Genomic DNA, 19,161 nt, shown 5'->3' with positions numbered 1-19,161 from the left:
ATGTATCTAATAAAGAAACAGCAGAAATATCTATCTATCTATCTAATAAATAAACAGCAAAATACCTATCTATCTATCTAATAAAGAAACAGCAAAAATATCTATCTATGTATCTAATAAAGAAACAGCAAAAATATCTATCTATTTATCTAATAAAGAAACAGCAAAAATATCTATCTATTTATCTAATAAAGAAACAGCAAAAATCTATCTATCTAATAAAGAAACAGCAAAAATACCTATTTATTTATCTAATAAAGAAAGAGCAAAAATATCTATCTATCTAATAAAGAAACAGCAAAATACCTATCTATCTAATAAAGAAACAGCAAAAATATCTATCTGTGTATCTAATAAAGAAACAGCAAAAATATCTATCTATGTATCTAATAAAGAAACAGCAAAAATACCTATCTATCTATCTAATAAAGAAACAGCAAAATATATATATCTATCTATCTAATCAAGAAACAGCAAAAATATATATCTATCTAATAAAGAAACAGCAAAAATACCAATCTATCTATCTAATAAAGAAACATCAAAAATATCTATCTATTTATCTAACAAAGAAACAGCAAAAATATCTATATATCTAATAAAGAAACAGCAAAAATATCTATCTATCTATCCAGAGTGTTCAAGCTTATTACAAATTCTTCATCTTGTGCACGTACATAGAACGTTAAGAATGATAGTTGTTTCTGATGTTCCCTCTTCATTGGTGGCCTCACACTTATATCTGCCAGAATTAGTTCTCGTTACATTGGTGATTCTAAGAATTGGACCTTGTGAACAAACACCAGAGCATTTGAAGTTGTTTAATTCTCTGTCCACTTGAATGTCGACTACAGGCTTTCCATCTTTCACCCAATTGTAGGTGATGAAATTAGGATTCCCTCTGGCGGTCAAGTTAATGAATGTTGAATTTCCTTCCACGATATCATAGATTTCCTTTTGAAGTTTATAGAATTCTGGCTTATCTAGTGGAATAAATCACATTGTTGTATTCATGGTCAAATATGCAATACTTTGTTAGATTTTCACCCTTAATATTAGTGTATGAAACAAAACAGCTATTGTTATTTAAAAAAATGTCAAACTAAAATGTGTCAGTCACGTTAATTAAAAAACGGTTACAGTATTAAAATGTATATTAAACTTATAAATATTCTATAAGACTGCAGAAGAAAAAACAACGTCTACAATTCTTTACTTATAATTATCCTTTAAGACTACAGAAGAACAAACAACGTTTACAATTCTTTATAATAATTATTCTTTAAGACTGCAGAAGAACAACAATGTTTACAATTCTTTATTATAAATATTCTTTAAGACAGCAGAAGAAGAAACAACGTCTACAATTCTTTTTTATCGAAAATAATATATTTTCTATATTAACTCAGACCGTAAAAAAACGTGTTGAACTAATGAATAGAAAGTGACAAGCTTGTTTCTGCAGACAACTCGTACTTCGTTAGCAGAAAAAAACAAAAAAACAACAACATTAACAGCAAATGTATCACGTAAAAAGCTTTTCGTTGAGCTTTAGTGATAAAAAAAACAGCGCTAACAGTTTGACTTTCAGAATCCCAGGCCTTACTTGACAATAGTTCCATACTAATGGTAAATACAAGAAAAAGAATTGAAAGGCATTTGATTTTCAAGTCTCGCCGAAGAGACTAGTATTTAGGTTCTTTCTAAGAGAGAAAGTCCTGTTATCACAGCCTCGTGGTTGGTCAAGACGATTGTCTTTTATTGTTTCTTTGTAGGAAGGTTTTCCTTAGAGAAAACAGTTTTAGCATAGTGGAAGAATTTTTGAAACTTACAGGTTATGTTCAGAGTAACTGTGCTATGCACGCTCCTTTCTAAAACTTCATTCATTGCTTGACAGGTGTAACGAGAGCCGTCGTCTTCCGATGTCACGTTTAATTGCAGTAGATTCCTTGTAGATTTTCCACCGTGAGGCGCGTCAAAAATGCCACTTGGTGAGCCTTGAAGGAGGAAACCATTGCGCCACCAAGTGATCAGGGAAGCGGGGTTACTACTGGCTGATTCGCAAATAAGATTCACCTGAAGATAGAAAAAAAAACCCTGTAATTATGTTTAAGGAGTTAATGAAAAAAGAAAACCATTTAGAATGCTTAAAATATAAAGTACGAGCTTCGCCACTTATTGTCATTGCTGTAGTAGGACGGGCGTGACTTAGCGGCTAGCATTTCAAGCTGTGGGTTGGGCGGTCCAAGGTTCGAGCCGCGATGCACCTCTAAACACGTCACACACTCTCAATTGAGGGCGTTATACCTGTAACAGTCAATCCCATTGTTTGTAGCCACATAGGAAGCGCGTGCTGCTGGCTGGTTATCCTCACTCTGGTGAACAGAATTTAGGATGAGGTATTTGAAGTATCTGATGTGGCTGGTTAGGTTTTGTTCCACAAAAATGGGCCATTTAGGTTGAAATTACCAATTACCAAAGCATGCTACAAGACAACGCTACACTTGAAGTAATTCCTTAGAGCATATTTGATTAAAAACATGAGTTATTTAACCAACAAGCTGAAATAAAATATCATATAAATAAACGTTTACAACCGGAAATAACTAGAGTATAGTTGATGGTTTTAAACAAATAATCATGAAACATTTTAATAATAATAATAAAAAGACATTCGAAAATTTACCTTTCCACCAGCTTTTTGCTTAGGAGGTTTCACCTTTATGGTCACACCAGATGGTGGAACTGGAAAGAATTGAAGAAGTCAAACAAATCTTAACACTTTTCCATTTCAATTTAAGAAAACAAAATTGAATTAATATCCAGTAGTGTTTATGTAATGGATAATTCGTACCAAAGTCTTAGCTACTAGAAACTCATTTATCATCATAACGGACCATCACATGAATACCTAAAAGTTCCTTCATTCTGTAATAATTCGCTTTAAAGTTTTGAAAATTAAGAACTCATGAAACATAGCATCCACCTGCTACTTTGCAAATAAATATATATTTTCAGTCTCGAAATCCGTTACAATATTTTTAACAACCAAAACACATATTTCACGGCTTTACTTTGTTTAACTAAATCACTAAGGAATATGGTTTAAATTGTCAAGCATTTCCCCCAGTGTTAAAAGAGTTAAGTCGTTTTGGTATTATTCATTGAAATTTAGGCAAATTCTGGATATTTTTTTAAGTTAACAATAATTTAGATTTTCCACCAGTGCCCTCTTATAAAAAACATTACCCAAAAAGTAAAGCATTTGTTTGTTGCTAAGCGTAGAGCTATACAAAACTTTGCGCGAAATTCAAACAAACCAAACCAAACAAAGCTTTTATTAACAGAACTTAATTTTAAATATACTATATTCAACAAGAAAGAAAATGTATTTATCGTTTTTTATAAATAAGTTACACGTTAGCCTCCCAGCGGCTCAATGGTAAGTCAATAAGCTTTTTACGATAACTGTGATAGACACAGCATTGTATATTATCTTCATTACCCATTTAAGCCGTCTCCAGCCATTAACAGCAACACGAGGGCTACCTGCACTAGCTGTACTTATTTAGCAGTTAAAGACTAGAGGGAAGACAGCTAATCATCACCACCAACCGCCAACTCTTGGGCTACTCTTTTACCAACGAATAGTGGGATTGTTAGTCACTTTATAACGCCCCCACGGCTGAAAGGGCGCGCATTTTTGGTGGGAGAGGGATAAAAGCTTTATTGTTATAACATTGAAATTTGGCCAGGCATGGCCACGTGGCTAAGGCGCTTGACTCGCAATCTGCGGGTCGTGGGTTCGAACCCCTGTCACATTTTTTGTTTTTACTGCGTTAACAGATTAAAAACCCTTAAATTGTCGAAAACGTTTATAAGAAGATTTTTTCAGATGCAATTGAATCAAAATATAGTAATAAGTGTATTATATATTATGTAACAAAAAGAAAAGTTAATACTTTTTTTTTTATTTAAGGAAACTTTTCTCTGGGAAACAGTCTATTACACCACAGAGAAAAAAATATATGGGATTACACTAATGGTACCATCGAGTATAACATTACACAATTACAACTTACAGTGAACAGTCAATTTGATCTCAGAGATGAGGGGTTTGGTTGAAGCAGAGTTGCTAGCCTCACAGCGATATTCTACACCGTTGTCTCTCTCTTTGGTTTCTATGGTAACCTCACTACTGACGACATTGCCGCTAGTAGTGCTGACTGATTTTACCTGATTAAAGCAAGGAGTAAAAAAAAATAATTAGTTGAAAGGGGTGCTAATAGGAAAGACACTGCTTTTCAGTTATGTCATAAATGTTCCCTAACATTTAAAATTTCAATAAATAAAAACAATGTAGAGGACGCCTTCTCATTGAGATTCTTATTTCTGATCAAAATGGTAAAACCATTTTATGAAAGTATGTGAAACAAATGATATTTTTTTCCAAACTGGATATGATAATGATAATAAGCATGAATTTATTTACTGAAAGTTATTACTCTTGTTTCATCAGCTTTTACGCAAGATGAGGGTGAAATCTGGGTAAAAAAAACATTAATACAAAAACCCAAGCTTTACCTCTTCATCTTCCCTAAACCATTTCAAAGCAGGAAGAGGGTTTCCACCAGTGGAAGCACACGTTACTTTCTGCGTCTCCCCAGCTCTTATCGATCTCCCCTTAGTGAAGCCAAGGATGGTAGGAGGATCGGGGGGATCTGATGGTGAGCCAGAAGACAGAATAAGCTTAGAGAGGTATGTTTTGTATTTAATAACATTTAAAAAAAAATCCTATATTGTGTTATTTTATATTACTAACACAAAAATAAATTTAATTTCAAATTACTTCCCACTTTAGGGCTTAGTTCCCTGTGCTGTGGAAGGTCTCAGTATAACTCCATACAAACATAGGTGTTTCATAGATTAAAAACAAACAAAATGATAAACTTAAATATAGTTAGGCTTGCCTCTTAGATAAATGTTTAACAATGGATACTGTTTAAAGTGAATTGGTGATTACATAATTATTTATAAAAATAAAGATGCTTCTTGTACTAAATTATTATAAGATTTTAGATTACATTTCTTTACTATTCCTATAATTTAGGCTTAGTTATTTTTTTTTATTGATTGTTATTTACCATCATTATTTATGTATTTATCTTCAATTATTCATCCACCTCTTTTTAATTCAAATCAAAACTTTTTAGACTGTTTTGTTAAATTGTTTTGATTTATTAATTGTACGTATTTGTTCCTGAAGGATATTAAAAAGTTTCGCACCCACAAAATATCAGTGTCTAAGCCCTACTGTTATTCTTCTCCTAGGCAACTCATACAGACCCTTAACTACTCCCCGTGTGTTACCAGAATGATTAACCACTTTACCGGGTGTCTCCCACTATTCAATTTAATCAATGCACTTAAAAAACAAACGAACATCTCCTTAATATTTAATAGTGTGTCGAAATACACGAGTGACCTTATTGTGGTAAACAAATCGCGTATCAAAATAAAACATATAATATATAAAATAAAAATGATATAATATATCCTTTCAATTCAACTAATTCCCTTTAAAACATGCAGATGTATGCATATGTATATATATATATATATATATATCTAATGTTGTACAGCTAACAAAAGCCATGTAGTTGACCTATAAATGTAAATTTAATACCGATTTAACTTTGTATTTTGAAAAGAAAACGAATACATTACAATACTGTTGAGCTATCGCAGTATGACTGGCAAGTGTCACTTACAAAGAATGCTTAGTACATGCGATTCCACTTTAGTCTCTCCTAGTTCTTTATTTACTGCGAAACATTGGAAAATTCTTGAATGTCGTTCCTGTAAAAATAACACAAGATAAATTTACAGAAGTATATATAAACTCAAAATACAACATATGATAAGTATACGTAAGGGTAAATTGACCCAAATTTGCAACATATGATAAACATGCACAAGTGTTAACAAACTCAAAGTCACTACTTGTGATAAGTAGAAGCAAGAGTCAATAAACTAAAGCTTACAACATGTGATAAATATACAAAAGTGTTAATAAACTCAGAGATACAACATGGAATAATTATATGGAGGTGTCAATAAACCTAAGGCTACAATGTAGAAGATATAAGAACGGGTTTGAATCAAACGTTACAAATTATATATTTTTCATAAGCTGTTCATAGAATTTTTTTTTTACATTGTTTTTTCTACGATGTCATAAATTTCTTTACCGCACCTTACCAGAGGATAGTCATCAAAAGTTGAGCAAAAATATATGAAAAAATAGTGCGACACACACTCTGTGCCTTTAAATATCGTGAAGGTTGAGATTCACTCTCTTTGTTGTAAAACATTTATTGGAATAATTGTAACACGGTTATCTCTGCTATTAAATAAATAAGATAATGGTAGCTAAACATTGGGATATTATCTTCAGGTGAGTAATGGGATAGGTGCAACATTCGGCTGTTGTTTTGAAGAAATTAGCGCTACTCTACAATTATTTTGAGTGAGGTATCGAAGTATTTTATTGTTTTTTCGAATTTTTAGCGCTCACAGGAGGGATTTAGACACTTTGGGAATAAAGTTAGAAAAAGAATTACCTTTACTCTCTAGTTAATAATAAAAGAACTTTTATTATTATCTGGAGAATAAAGGTATGGAGATAGTTGGAGCACAGTATCACTGCTTTAAATGCAAGTTGTAGAATGATAGAAAATATTACCTGGAGTTCTATGATGACAGTAACGTTAGACTTGGTTGTCCATCCGCCGTTAGGGTCAGCTGAAATTGTGTTCGTTCCCTTTAAATGCTGTCCGTCAACTAACCAGTTAATCTCAGCTGCTGGGTTACTTCGACTTGTTGCACAAGACAAAGTGACGGCTTCTCCTGGTTTAGCTTCTTTCGGCCCTGAAACTTTAACTTCAGAAGAAGCGACTGAAAAATGATAACTTCTTTATGAGAGTTATACGTCACAATAACATGAAAGAGATACATGATAATCATAACCCTTATTCACTAATAGCTCAATATTTTAACTACTTATAAGGTTCTTCTTTGGTGAAAATGCAGTAGCGCCCCTTTCCTCGAAAGAACAAACAAACAAAAACAACCCGTTTACTGCTCACAAGTCTTAACAAAAACCCGTTTATTTATTGTTTTTCGCCGAGTTTCAGACAAGCACTCCTCGTCAGCCTTAACTACATTGTTGCTGTTACATAAAAAAATATAATAACCTAGAATAAGAAAACTAGACTAAAATGAATGTAAATGAGAAACTGTAATCTTAATACAATTAGGAAATTAGTTGGTTTTAGAAAACGTTTCAAAGGGACACGACATACACACATGGTACGTTATATTTTGGAGCCTCATCACGTCCATTTCGCCATTCGGTCATGCTCTTTCTGATGATCTTGCATCTTGACAATACCCTGCAGCATAGTTTCCATGACAAAGGCTTCTGTTCGTGAGGCTGTAATGTTCAAAGCACACAACTTCTCCATGTTTGCTTCCCATAATCCACCAAGTGTTTCAGGAACACAGATTCCTAGCGCCAATTTCAACGGTATGATCACACAAAAATCCATCGGTACTGTATAATGCGACTGGAGCGCCGAGTCTTCGCATAGAATAGAATGAATATTCGTTTATTCTTCAGCTGTTTGCGATATGCGACGGTTGAACAGGAGGTATAAATGGAAGCCTTAAGTCGATAAACTTATACCCTGTTGGTCTCGTTTACAGACATACATCCTTCTTGATTATATTGCGTACTTTTGCGTGGAACCAGAGGATACCCTTGACCTTTGTGTTTCCGGATTTTCATCTATTATTTGCTTACTACGGCTGGGATAAGACTTTTTAGGTCTCTCTCTCTGGATGGCCCTGATGTTCCTAGTTGATCCATATGCCTTTGTTTTTCAATGCCATTAAGTACAAGAGGTATACCTGTCTTGGAAAGTCTAAATCCCAGATCTTAACACACCTTTATGATCTGAATATACCAACATTTGTATTGGAAAGTGAACAATTTTCTTTGGCATCACACTAACTACGTTACGTCAAACAATGTAGTTCTGATACATACCGATTCACTACAACTTTATATCGATTGTAGTTGTCACGTAAATTGCTGATATGCATTTTCAAAATTGTTTTAATATGACCTACTTAGCATTCTGAAACTAATAATTAAGAAAATGCAGTAAAAACGTTTTTGTTTAATATGCAGATTAATTATACGTTTGTCATAACAAGGGCTGAAAAGGTAATGAATGAACAAAATCTAAACCATAATGTAAACGAAAGCAGTGTGTGTGTGTGTGTGTGTATTTTTATAGCAAAGCCACATCAGGCTATCTGCTGTGTCCATCGAGGCGAATCGAACCCTGATTTTAGCGTTATATATCCGTATACTTACCGCTTTCCCATCAGGGGGACAACCAAAACAGAGCTTACTTAAAAGAGAATTGTCTTTCTTGATACAAAATGACAATGAATTAAGTTCAAATATAATTCTGTACTTTATGCTTTCACGTCTTTAGTGAAATAAATACTTAGAAAGATATATTTAGAAAAGACTCAGCTGGTATCAGCAACATATTTTTTCGAACTTCTGTTAATATGAAGAAAGTTTTTAGTTTTACTTTTAAACATATCAGAATATTTTGTAGTGTTTAAGAGAAATATGGCCATAAGAATTAGGGTAATATCGAAACAGATTCAGCAACATCAAGAGTAAATGTAATTTTGGATTATTTTGCAAAACATTTGAAAGACATGCTAGTTCTAATGGATCTTTTAATCATCGCGTATTTGAAAACTTCATTTGCAATGGTATGTAGCTGCGAATGTTATTATGAGTGGCTAAACATAAATAAAGCAAAATAAAGAACATCAAAAATACATTCAACTTCATGCATATTAGATAATAGATAAAATGAATTAGAGATTCAAAGGGAATATGAAGTGAAGACATTGGTTGCTATCAAAGTGAAAAAAAAAACATTCTATGAAATCTAAAATAGTATTAGGGGCGTTGTAGATTCCACGTTTACAGCTCGTTAAGGTTGTGATTTTTTGCCTTAAAAAAAGCAAAAACTTTTCATTGCAATTATGAGTTTGCAAGTGATAATTTGGCTATTTCAAAATATAAGTCAGTAACTTATTTATTTTTAATTTATTTTGTTCAGCGTATTTATAACTGGATCAACACAAAGCTAAACAATAGGTTTTGTTTGTTTGCAATTAAGCACAAAACTATACAATAGGTTATCTGTGCTATGCCCACCAGGAGTATTGAAACCGATGTCTAGCGTTGTTAGTCCGCAGACATAACGCTGTGCCACTGGGTTGGGGCACTAAACAACAGAGTATGAATTATATTAAACTAAACAGTTGTAGATAAGTAAGTACTAGCGTTTTTATTAATGACAAACTTTCAAATAAATCATTAAACTATCCGAGTTAGAGATTAATTATTCTCATGAATTACAAATATTTGATATTTTGTAATAAGTTTAATAAACTTATGTAATAGCCAAGAAGGTTAAAGATTAGAAAAGCTTAATAATATTTACAGCTACAATTTTCAATCGCGAGGAAATTTCCTATAACCTGTCTAATAACTGAAAAAATTATAAACATATTAAAACTTAATATTTGTTTACGGAAACAAAATAGCTTAAAATGACGTTATAATTAACTATTCAAGGAATGGTAGAATTACTATCAAAAACGTTTGTGTAGAGTGATATTTTGACAAGTATACAAAAATTTGTTGTACGTGAGCCGCTTTGTCGTTTTTAATTAGCTATGAAAAAATATGAAGGGAGAGATGAATTTATATGAAAATTGAAATAAAAGTTTAACGAAAGTAGCTTAAGGAATTTAATAATTTCATAACAGAGGATCTAAATCTTGGGATCGGAATTTTTATGCTTCATTATCTCAGCAAAGCAAACACGTTTTTGGTATATACTTAGCAAGACCTAAGTAAAGTATTCCTTGAATTGTTTAGCTATAAGAAGAGGTTTTGTACGCTTTCATTAATATTATTTTATTAAACACTAGTGAATGTTTTTTTTTTACCTACACAGTACAACCTTGGAAAGTAGGCAGATATTTTTTAGAGAATAATATATATATATATGTGTGTGTATATATATATATATATATGTGTGTGTATATACATTTAATGATATTTATTTTATCTCTTAAAGTATTTGTTTGAATTTAAGCTCACAGCTACACAATAGGATATCTGTGCTCTGCCCATTACAGGTATCGAAACCCGGTTTCTAGCGTTGTAAGTCCGCAGACATAACGCCGTGCCACTGTAGGGCTCTTAATTATCTTCCTTATTCTATATGGCAATATTTCAAAATATTATTTTGCCCCTCGTTTTTCTATTGAAATGAATAGAACATTCAAATTGGTCATGTTTTCTACATTTATATTTGTTTATTAACGTATTCCAAAAATTATTTAAGTCTCTTGATGACTCAGCGGTAAGTCAGAGGGCTAAAAAAGCTAAAAATCGGGTTTCGATAACCGCAATGGGCAGAGCACAGATAGCCCACTATGTAGTTTTGCACTTAACGACAAACAAACAATTATTTCAATTACGCTTTCACACACCTGTTATTCTCTTGTATCAGTACTCTAAATTAACGGATAACAGATGCATGAAAATTCCAATTTAGTTAGGATTACACTGACTCTTTTATTGGGACACACATTTAACATAGCGTTGAACAACATTTCGGAGCAACAATAGCCTTTATTGTAACCAAACAGTCAGTAGAACGATCTACAATTGATTCAATGTTGTCGTAAAAGATTGTGGTGGTGAATGCAACGCTCAATCTCAGTCTGGTAGAAACTTGGCCAAGGAAGATGTACGGAGTCGCTGTCATGTCCTTAGAACAAATTGTGTGCAATATAAACACGATTGCTTGCTGCATTATCGTTTCGGAAGAGACCTTGTTTGTTTTTTGAATTTCGCGCAAAGCTACACGAGCATTTAGCAGTGTACGACTATCGGGAAGGTAGTTTGTCATCACCACCCACCGCCAACTCTTGGACTACTCTTTTACCAACGAATAGTGGGATTGACCGTCACATTATAACGTCCACACGGCTGAAAGGGCGAGCATATTTGGTGGGACGGGGATTCGAATCCGCGACCCGCAGATTGCGAGTCGAGCGCCTTAACCACCTGGCCATGCCGGGCCCGCAAGAGCCCTTATCCATTAGATTAAAATGTAGCACTGTGATTTGGATATGATCGCCAGCAACACTAAAGTACACGCGACTCATCAGACCGTATCAGTACTGTGATTTGGATGTAATCGCCAGCAACGCTCAAGTACATGCGACTCATCAGCCCGTATCAGCACTGTGATTTGGATGTGATCGCCAGCAACGCTCAGGTACACGCAACTCATCAGAACGTAACAACACTGTGATTTGGATGTGATCGCCAGCAACGCTCAGGTACACGCAACTCATCAGAACGTAACAACACTGTGATTTGGATGTGATCGCCAGCAACGCTTAAGTATATGCGACTCATCAGACTGTATCAGACAAAAACCATACCATAACTGTACAAACTTTGCACTTGCAACACCAAAGAAAACACGTTTTTGTTTGCGCGTGAGATAAGCGATTTTTAGACTAATGTTTGGCTCTAAAATAACAGTTTTTACAGAGTTCTTCTTGTGGTATACTTGAAAACAACATTAAATGAATTAGTTAATTGGGACACAGCCTCACGTCTCTTGCACCTTACAAACTTTTTCGATCATCTTTTCCTTGTTGCTGTCATTATGTTTTTACGAGTCGCAGGCATATTCCCGTTCAATTGTCATTATCAACAAATTTTGATAAAATATATTTTTCAACAGCCAGTCAAAGAAAGAAAGAACGAAATGCATTTGATAATGACGTTCTTGAGTACCTGTTATCAGGCCCTTTCAAAAGTCAGAAAGATTCTTCTTATCATCTATTTTCTTGCAAATTCACGATGATATGACAATGTGAATAAAGCGAGTGTTTTATAAATATGTACGTGTGAGTTCTAATCAAATGACCAATCAGGATAAAATATGCCACTAACGTTTCTCTTACAAAGAAATTCAGACCTTTGAATATTCAACTCATCATTATGTTTTAAAATCCTAGTACTCACTTTCGTGAGATCCCTCCTTCACTTATTTGGAGTTAATTATTCTATGTTTCTTGTCGTAGAGAAGCATTTCTAGTGATGAAAGTTATAATTGTTTTTTCGAGATAATTTATCTCAAATGTTTAATTTTTCTCGTTGTATGTTTAATTTTATGCTGTAACATTCTTAGAGTGATGGCTTACATTTTAACATATACGGCTTTACATTTCATTAAAAATGTTTTGAATCTTAACATTTAAAATCTCTTACATATATATTTTTAAATCGCACTAGATTAGCAGCTTATTGTGTTATCATTTCTCATTCTTCAGCTCTGTAGTTTTTACGATCTTTGGGAGGTATGTAAAAGTACTCCAATCTGTAACATCCATTAAAATTCACGTGCCTTCAGTGCAACTTGAATGTTTTGTTTTGAGACTTTCATTACGACACATTATCTTTGCGATTGTACTTAACACAAATATTATAATTCTTCATTCGACAACTTTAGAGCTTTGTGTGAAGTTCTGATAACAAATAAAATAGAATAAAAAAAGCTTCAGATACTTGGGCTCTAAATTTGTTATTTGACTAGAGTATTAAGCTCCAAGAAGTTCAGTATAATTTTCAATAATCTTTGTTTTTCTAATCAGTTTATGCGTTAATTAATGCTCTCAATATAAGGTTTATGAATTTTAATACGTGTAACATTTATAAAAGATGATTGGCATGGCCTTGTGGTTAAGTCGATCGAATAGCAAACTGTGGGTCGCGGGATAGAAACTTGGCACCGAGCATGCTCTCCTTTTCAGCCGTTGGGGACATTAAAATGTGACGGTCAATTCCGCTATTCGTTGGTAAATAGTAGCCCAAGAGTTAGCGGTGGATATAGTTTTAGTAGTTTTGCCATAAACAAACATATAAAAACTGATAGATAATACTCTTTCTTATTCTTAACACTTTAGCTACTAAAACATCTTACACTCAATTTATCACTTATGTAATTAAGTATAAAGGAAAAATCTAGTTTTAAAACTGGAAGTTTGCAAACAGGCTTCTAACTTATATGTCAAAGGCGTTATCTAAGATGTCGTGACACATACCGTTGCACGTTGTTAGGTAGCGCGTATACTTTGTGCCATATATCCAGATAACAAATTAAAAATTAATAGTCTCAAAATTATTCCAAAATATCAGTTTATAGTCTTTCGAGATTTTACGCCAATTGCAGCTATTCAAGATGCTCTCATAAGCATATTTTACATATCACAAAATACACCATTAACCTATATAGATTATGACAGATGGGATAACTTTGTCACTAATTTAATAAATCTGTTAATAATTGTAAACATTTAATTTAACTATAGTTTCCTTAGTGTAAAGAAAAAGATAGGAATTTCTATAAAAACGACGTATTCTCCATTAAAATGTAACAATCTACTTATAGAATACAAATGAAATGATAAAAATCCAAAATTTATTGATTGTTATACTATTTGTTGAAAACACGAAAAAACAACAAAATAAAGTAAAGATATTTTAAAAACGATTAACATCATAAAATTAGTTACATTTTCTCTTACGTAAATTTCTGTTGTACTTATAATTTCATTACTTAAAAAAAAGATAATTTAGTTCAAAGGATAATTGATTATATAAGTGATTTAAAAAATGTTAAAACATAATTTGAACATATACACGTAATGACAAAGACGTCGATGTCATTAGGCGGTACAAATAAAAAGATAATATTGCTATAGCAATTAATTAGCAGAGAACGAAAACTTTAAACACAACACGAAATAAACTACTTTGATAATACTTACATAGAACTGATAGTTTGACAACAGCATTCATAGGCTGAGGGCTAATTATGTTTGATGCCTCACACCGATAGATGGCATTGTTATCAGAAGTGTCAACGACAAATGTATGTTTGTTGGTTGATTTTCGCCCACTTGTCGTATAAGAAAAATCAACCTGTTGGTTGTTCTTAAACCAGACAAGTTGAGCTAAGGGGTTGCCACCTCGGGATACACACGACAGGGTTATAGTGTCACCTGAGCGAACCGCCTGACCTGCTTGAAACCCATCAATTGCTGGAGGACCGGGAGGAACTGCAGGAGGAGATTATTCAATTGAGACCTAAAATTTTTTTTTTATCAGTTTTCAAAATTTTTAGATCATATTGAAGGAAAGAAACCACATCTAGAAATGAAGATTAATATGATTTCAGAATATACAATATTTTATCCGAACCTGAATTTTGAGTAAACACTGTTTTCAGAGATTCACTGGCTCACAGATTACAGGAAGAAAACAGGTTTCATAATTTTATCAAAATTTCTGATATTACGTAGTTTTTACGATCGTGAATATAAATACTGATTCATATTTAGATAAAAGCAACTAAAAATAAACACAATTATACAACATTATATCACCAGGAGAACTAAAGTATTTATGTTTTTGAATTTTCAAACATCAGTTAAATGAAATAAAATAATTTATTAAGACGTTTCAAACAAATTATACTTTTCGTAAGGTAACTGCCATTTCTCAAAGGATACAAGGTTTGAAAAATATAGATGATACAGCTAGTGAGTGACATAATTAACAATACTTGCCATAAGACAGTAGCATCAAGCCTGTTATACTTGTAAAAGGCGTTTACAATCATAACAGTTGTTTCGATGATGAGAAAAGCTCGTTGAAACGTTGTACATCTGTTACTTATAATAAAGTTTCTTTCATTACTCATTCAAGTCGTCTCTCTCTAAAAGTAGGTTCCTCCTCATCAAACACAACAATTGTTGTTCTAACAAATGGTTTATTTAGATAGTGTTCCAACCACTACTGTGTTTGTTGTATCCAAGCCGGCCTGGAGAGATATAGATTAGGTTAAACGCGTCGTCAGCAATGGATATGGCAAATATAGTGTGGTTCTAATACTATTATTATACATTCTTGTAATTCTTGAAAATCCCTAAAGGACAAGATAAAAAATGTAGTGTTAAAAATATAATAGGCCTAATACTATTGTTTTATAATAAGCATAATTAATCACAATCATGCTTCGCCAAGCTTGTGAATGGCGTTCGCATAGTAAAAGCCGTTGTAATGTCAACAATATTATTATCTTTTATTAATATTACTAGCGAAAGTACCCGGCTTCGCTTGTATTATTAGGTTGATATATTCTAGATGTCTATGCCACTGTGTGTGTATTCTGAACCCATTTTAGCATAAAAGTATAGTTTATATATTTTTATTGCTAAGCAACATGATATAGAAGCCATTGGTAGAACGCATTGTTACCAAAAAGCACTGGCTTTTCTATATATACTAGAAGTTGTTACATAAGGAACCACTTCTTCCTATGTAGTTTTTCGCTAGCTTGTCTCATTAAAAAAAAAGTTACCGAAGTTTGGCTGCCTCGACTGCACTTTTCTGCCTTTTTTGTTGGCCGAGCTTGATTTTGCAAAATTAATTTATTTCTGTTATCTATCAAATGTGAGGTTAGGATATACTATGGGGTAGGGGGTGGTAGTACTTGTCACGTCATTTTTGACTGGCAGTACGCTAGTCCCATAATAGTTAAAACTACCCTATAACATCCCATAATATTTAAAACACTCTATAACATCCTATAACAGGTAAAAACTACCGTACAACATTCCATAATAGGTACAAATTATTGTATAACATCCCATAATAGTTAAAACACTCTATAACGTTCCATAATAGTTTTGTTGCTAAACGACGATGTATATTGTTGATCATTACCAAAAAAAAAGGAGAGTGAAAGCGTTCTTGACAGTATAACATTCCATTTTCTGCCTCTTTGTTGGCCAAGCTTGATTTCGCAAAATTGATTTTAATTGGCTATGAAATGTGAGGTTAGAGTATACTATGGGTTGTGGGTGGTAATACTTGTCACATCATTTTTGCTTGTAATAGTTAAAAACCACTATAGCATCCCATAATACTTCAAAAACCACCCTATAACATGCCATAATGGTTAAACAACCACTCTATAACATTTTATAATAGCTAAAAACTACTGTATAACATTCCATAATAGTTAAAAACCACTATAACATCCTATAATAGTTAAAGAAAAACACTATAACATCCCATAATAGTTAAAAACACACACTATAAAAACCCATAATAGTTAAAACAATCTAACATTCCATGATGGACACATTTTTTTTCTATGTAGTTTTTCGCATAAAACGATGCGCACGCGCATATTCACATAGATACGTAGTAATACCCAGGTGCATACCCTCAGGGTCCGCTTAGTATGGGTGCACAATTTAAGGTTTTTAGGTTCTTTACCTTTGGAGCTATGGCGGTCACATATTCTTTTCTATGTGGTTTTTCGCTAGCTTGCTTCATTAAAAGACGCGCTCGCACACGCACGTGGATAAGTAATAATACCCAGGTGCATCCCTCAGGGTCCACTTCCAACATTTCAGGTATCTAGGTTCTTTCATCTTGGAGTTATGGCGATCACACACAGACACGCCCTTTTATTATTATAGATTATTATAATTTTGTTCTAGTTCAGTCGTTGAAGTGTGACTTCAAGTTATTATATTTTCCTGAATATTGAAACAATATCAAGGGAAAAATGAGAGAAAAACTTTAAAACTGAAAAGCAAAATTTAATATTACGGAAAATAGATATAAAAGAATGTTTTTTTTAAAGAGGATAACGTTTGGAGCAAGCGCTCTACTATAAAAAATATATTTTCTTTTATTATTTTAAATCCTTTTATTTTTATTCCCATATATAACTATAGCCTATAGACCTAAAAATCACGTAAACTGCGTAAACTTCGTGTTCGGTGTTATTTGAAGTTAAGCACAAAGCTACGCAATGGGCTATCTGTGCTCTGTTCACCACGGGTATCGAAACCCGGTTTCTAGCATTGTATGTCCGAAGACATGCCGCTGTGCCACTGAGGGGCTACTTCGTATTCCAAAATCCGAGGTGTGTAAATGGAGAAATGAAGAGGAATATAAAAAAAAATACAATTTGCGCGGTTTTTTAGGTATATAGTTTATAATGAGTTTAAACTACAGTCTAGAGCAGGGGCAGATTGGGCCACTGGGAAAATTCCCTGTGGGCCAGCGGTCCATTCTAAAAGATTGTTAATTTTTTTTAACACTATATAAATCGGGATTCCTCTAGTGTCAAATTTCTCGTTAACGGCTTGTAGAGCGGATGAACGATAAACAAGTTATTAAATTACAATTTTAATTTCGTTTTAGTGTAAAGTAGTTTTAGTTCCCGTAATTTTGTGGTCGTCAAGGTTTATACTTTACTAAGACGGATAACAAATGTAATAAACATTGAACTGCAAACGAAATGTTTTGCATAATGCATTTTTAAAATGTGTGTACTGTACGAATAGTACTAGAACATATTATCATTTTTTTCATGAATCTCTCTCTCCTCTAGCCCTCATTGGAAGGCTGGTAAAAAATAAATTTCCGGGACTGTTTGTATCCCCCAATTCGCCCCTGGCCAATAGTTTTCAATGGCTGCTGTAAAATAAATATTACTGACAAATAAAATCTACTTTGTTTTCTTTTTTATTACCTTTCTATCCTTGAAGTTCATTGGTCAAAGTCCAATTAGGGTTATGTACACAAGTGAAGAATGTTCATCAGTTCTTTACTTTTTATACTGTCCGTTTTTTATTTTACCTTTATAAGCCTAGCTCAGTAAACTTAAACAAAAGCTACGAAAAAGTAAAGATGACGTATCAAAGCACTCAACTTTAATTTCATATTGTTATGGTGTTAACACCTTTTATAAGCTTGAGAAGCATGATTATAATTAATCTTACTTGTCCTAAGACATTAGTATTAGGCTTATTATATTTTTAACACTGTATTATTTATTCAAGCTCTTAGAGTTTCTTTCAAGAAGAAGAGTATAATAGCATTTTGACTATATTATATCCGTCATATGACGACGACTCGTTTCGCTCAATACAGAGCTCATCATACATATTTTAATACAACAAACACACTAGTCATCGGAACACTATTAATATAAGCCATTTGTTACAAAAACAATTGTTATTGTACAAGAGTCCTTTCTAGGATGACTGATGATAGTGACATATGGATTACGCTAGGGGTGGTATACTTGCATAAAAATGACATTGAAACAATAGGTAGTGACATATTGTTATACAACAATGTTCTTTTCAGTTATTGAACTTTAAACTTCATACAGTACTTATAGAAAAAAAGGCGTGCCGAAATAAACTAAAAAGTAAAATAAACTTATTCTGGTGTTGTATTAGTCCACTGCCACTCCTAGATATTAAAGTTCGGTTTATTCACTTTGCACACAATTTCAAAGTATTGAATTCATAAAATAACAGCCAATATCTATAAGACTAAGAAAATATTTTGACGTCCAACTTTTTTTCTTAAAACTATAGCAGTATTAATTATAATAAATATTGACCTCATATACACGGACATAGAGAAAAAAAACAACTGCTTTATATGTTCACCACTTACACAGTTCTTCCTCTTACAAGCCTACAATCCTTATTCTGTAATCTTAAAGGAATGTGTTAAAATGTCATATTCTGCTTAGTTTACAGTAGACTCAGTTTTTTCTAAACTGTGGGGCGCGCCTCCATGGGGAGGGCGTACTGATGGCTGTGGGGGGGGATTTTGGCGGGAGAGCCCAACCAAAACGACAGATGAAACAGAAGAGTTGGAGACGACGATAACCAAACCAAACTATCACTTTGCTCCCAAAGATTATTTTGTGCTCTCGCATTTAATTACTTCTTACAAGCATTTTTTTTTTTCATTTAAAAAAATATAAAAAAACGGGTAAAGAAAATGTTGATTTTTGCTGCTATCACTTTCGAAAATTATTTTAACGTAAAGGGGAGGACGCAAGGACACTTTACTGAATTAGG

The 19,161-nt window shown here is 33.1% G+C and overlaps 1 protein-coding gene across 3 annotated transcripts in view; it reads right to left on the bottom strand.

Moving 5' to 3' along the window:
* Positions 1–19,161, bottom strand: part of LOC106466744 (nephrin-like) — a 98,084-nt gene that overhangs the window by 12,414 nt on the left and 66,509 nt on the right. For all 3 annotated transcript variants that reach the window (XM_022395649.1, XM_022395697.1, XM_022395741.1), the window contains exons 7-14: positions 14,023–14,313; positions 6,746–6,957; positions 5,772–5,859; positions 4,585–4,721; positions 4,083–4,236; positions 2,687–2,745; positions 1,833–2,076; positions 678–983 (exon numbers count right to left, since the gene is read on the bottom strand). In XM_022395649.1, the coding sequence (XP_022251357.1) occupies positions 678–983; positions 1,833–2,076; positions 2,687–2,745; positions 4,083–4,236; positions 4,585–4,721; positions 5,772–5,859; positions 6,746–6,957; positions 14,023–14,313 (1,491 nt within the window). The remainder of the gene's footprint in view (positions 1–677; positions 984–1,832; positions 2,077–2,686; positions 2,746–4,082; positions 4,237–4,584; positions 4,722–5,771; positions 5,860–6,745; positions 6,958–14,022; positions 14,314–19,161) is intronic.

The sequence above is a fragment of the Limulus polyphemus genome, unplaced genomic scaffold, assembly GCF_000517525.1.
Source record: "Limulus polyphemus unplaced genomic scaffold, Limulus_polyphemus-2.1.2 Scaffold2, whole genome shotgun sequence".
NCBI classification, from domain to species: domain Eukaryota; kingdom Metazoa; phylum Arthropoda; class Merostomata; order Xiphosura; family Limulidae; genus Limulus; species Limulus polyphemus.
The sequence above is the reverse complement of the archived record's forward strand: the minus strand, read 5'-3'. Positions and strand labels throughout refer to the sequence as shown.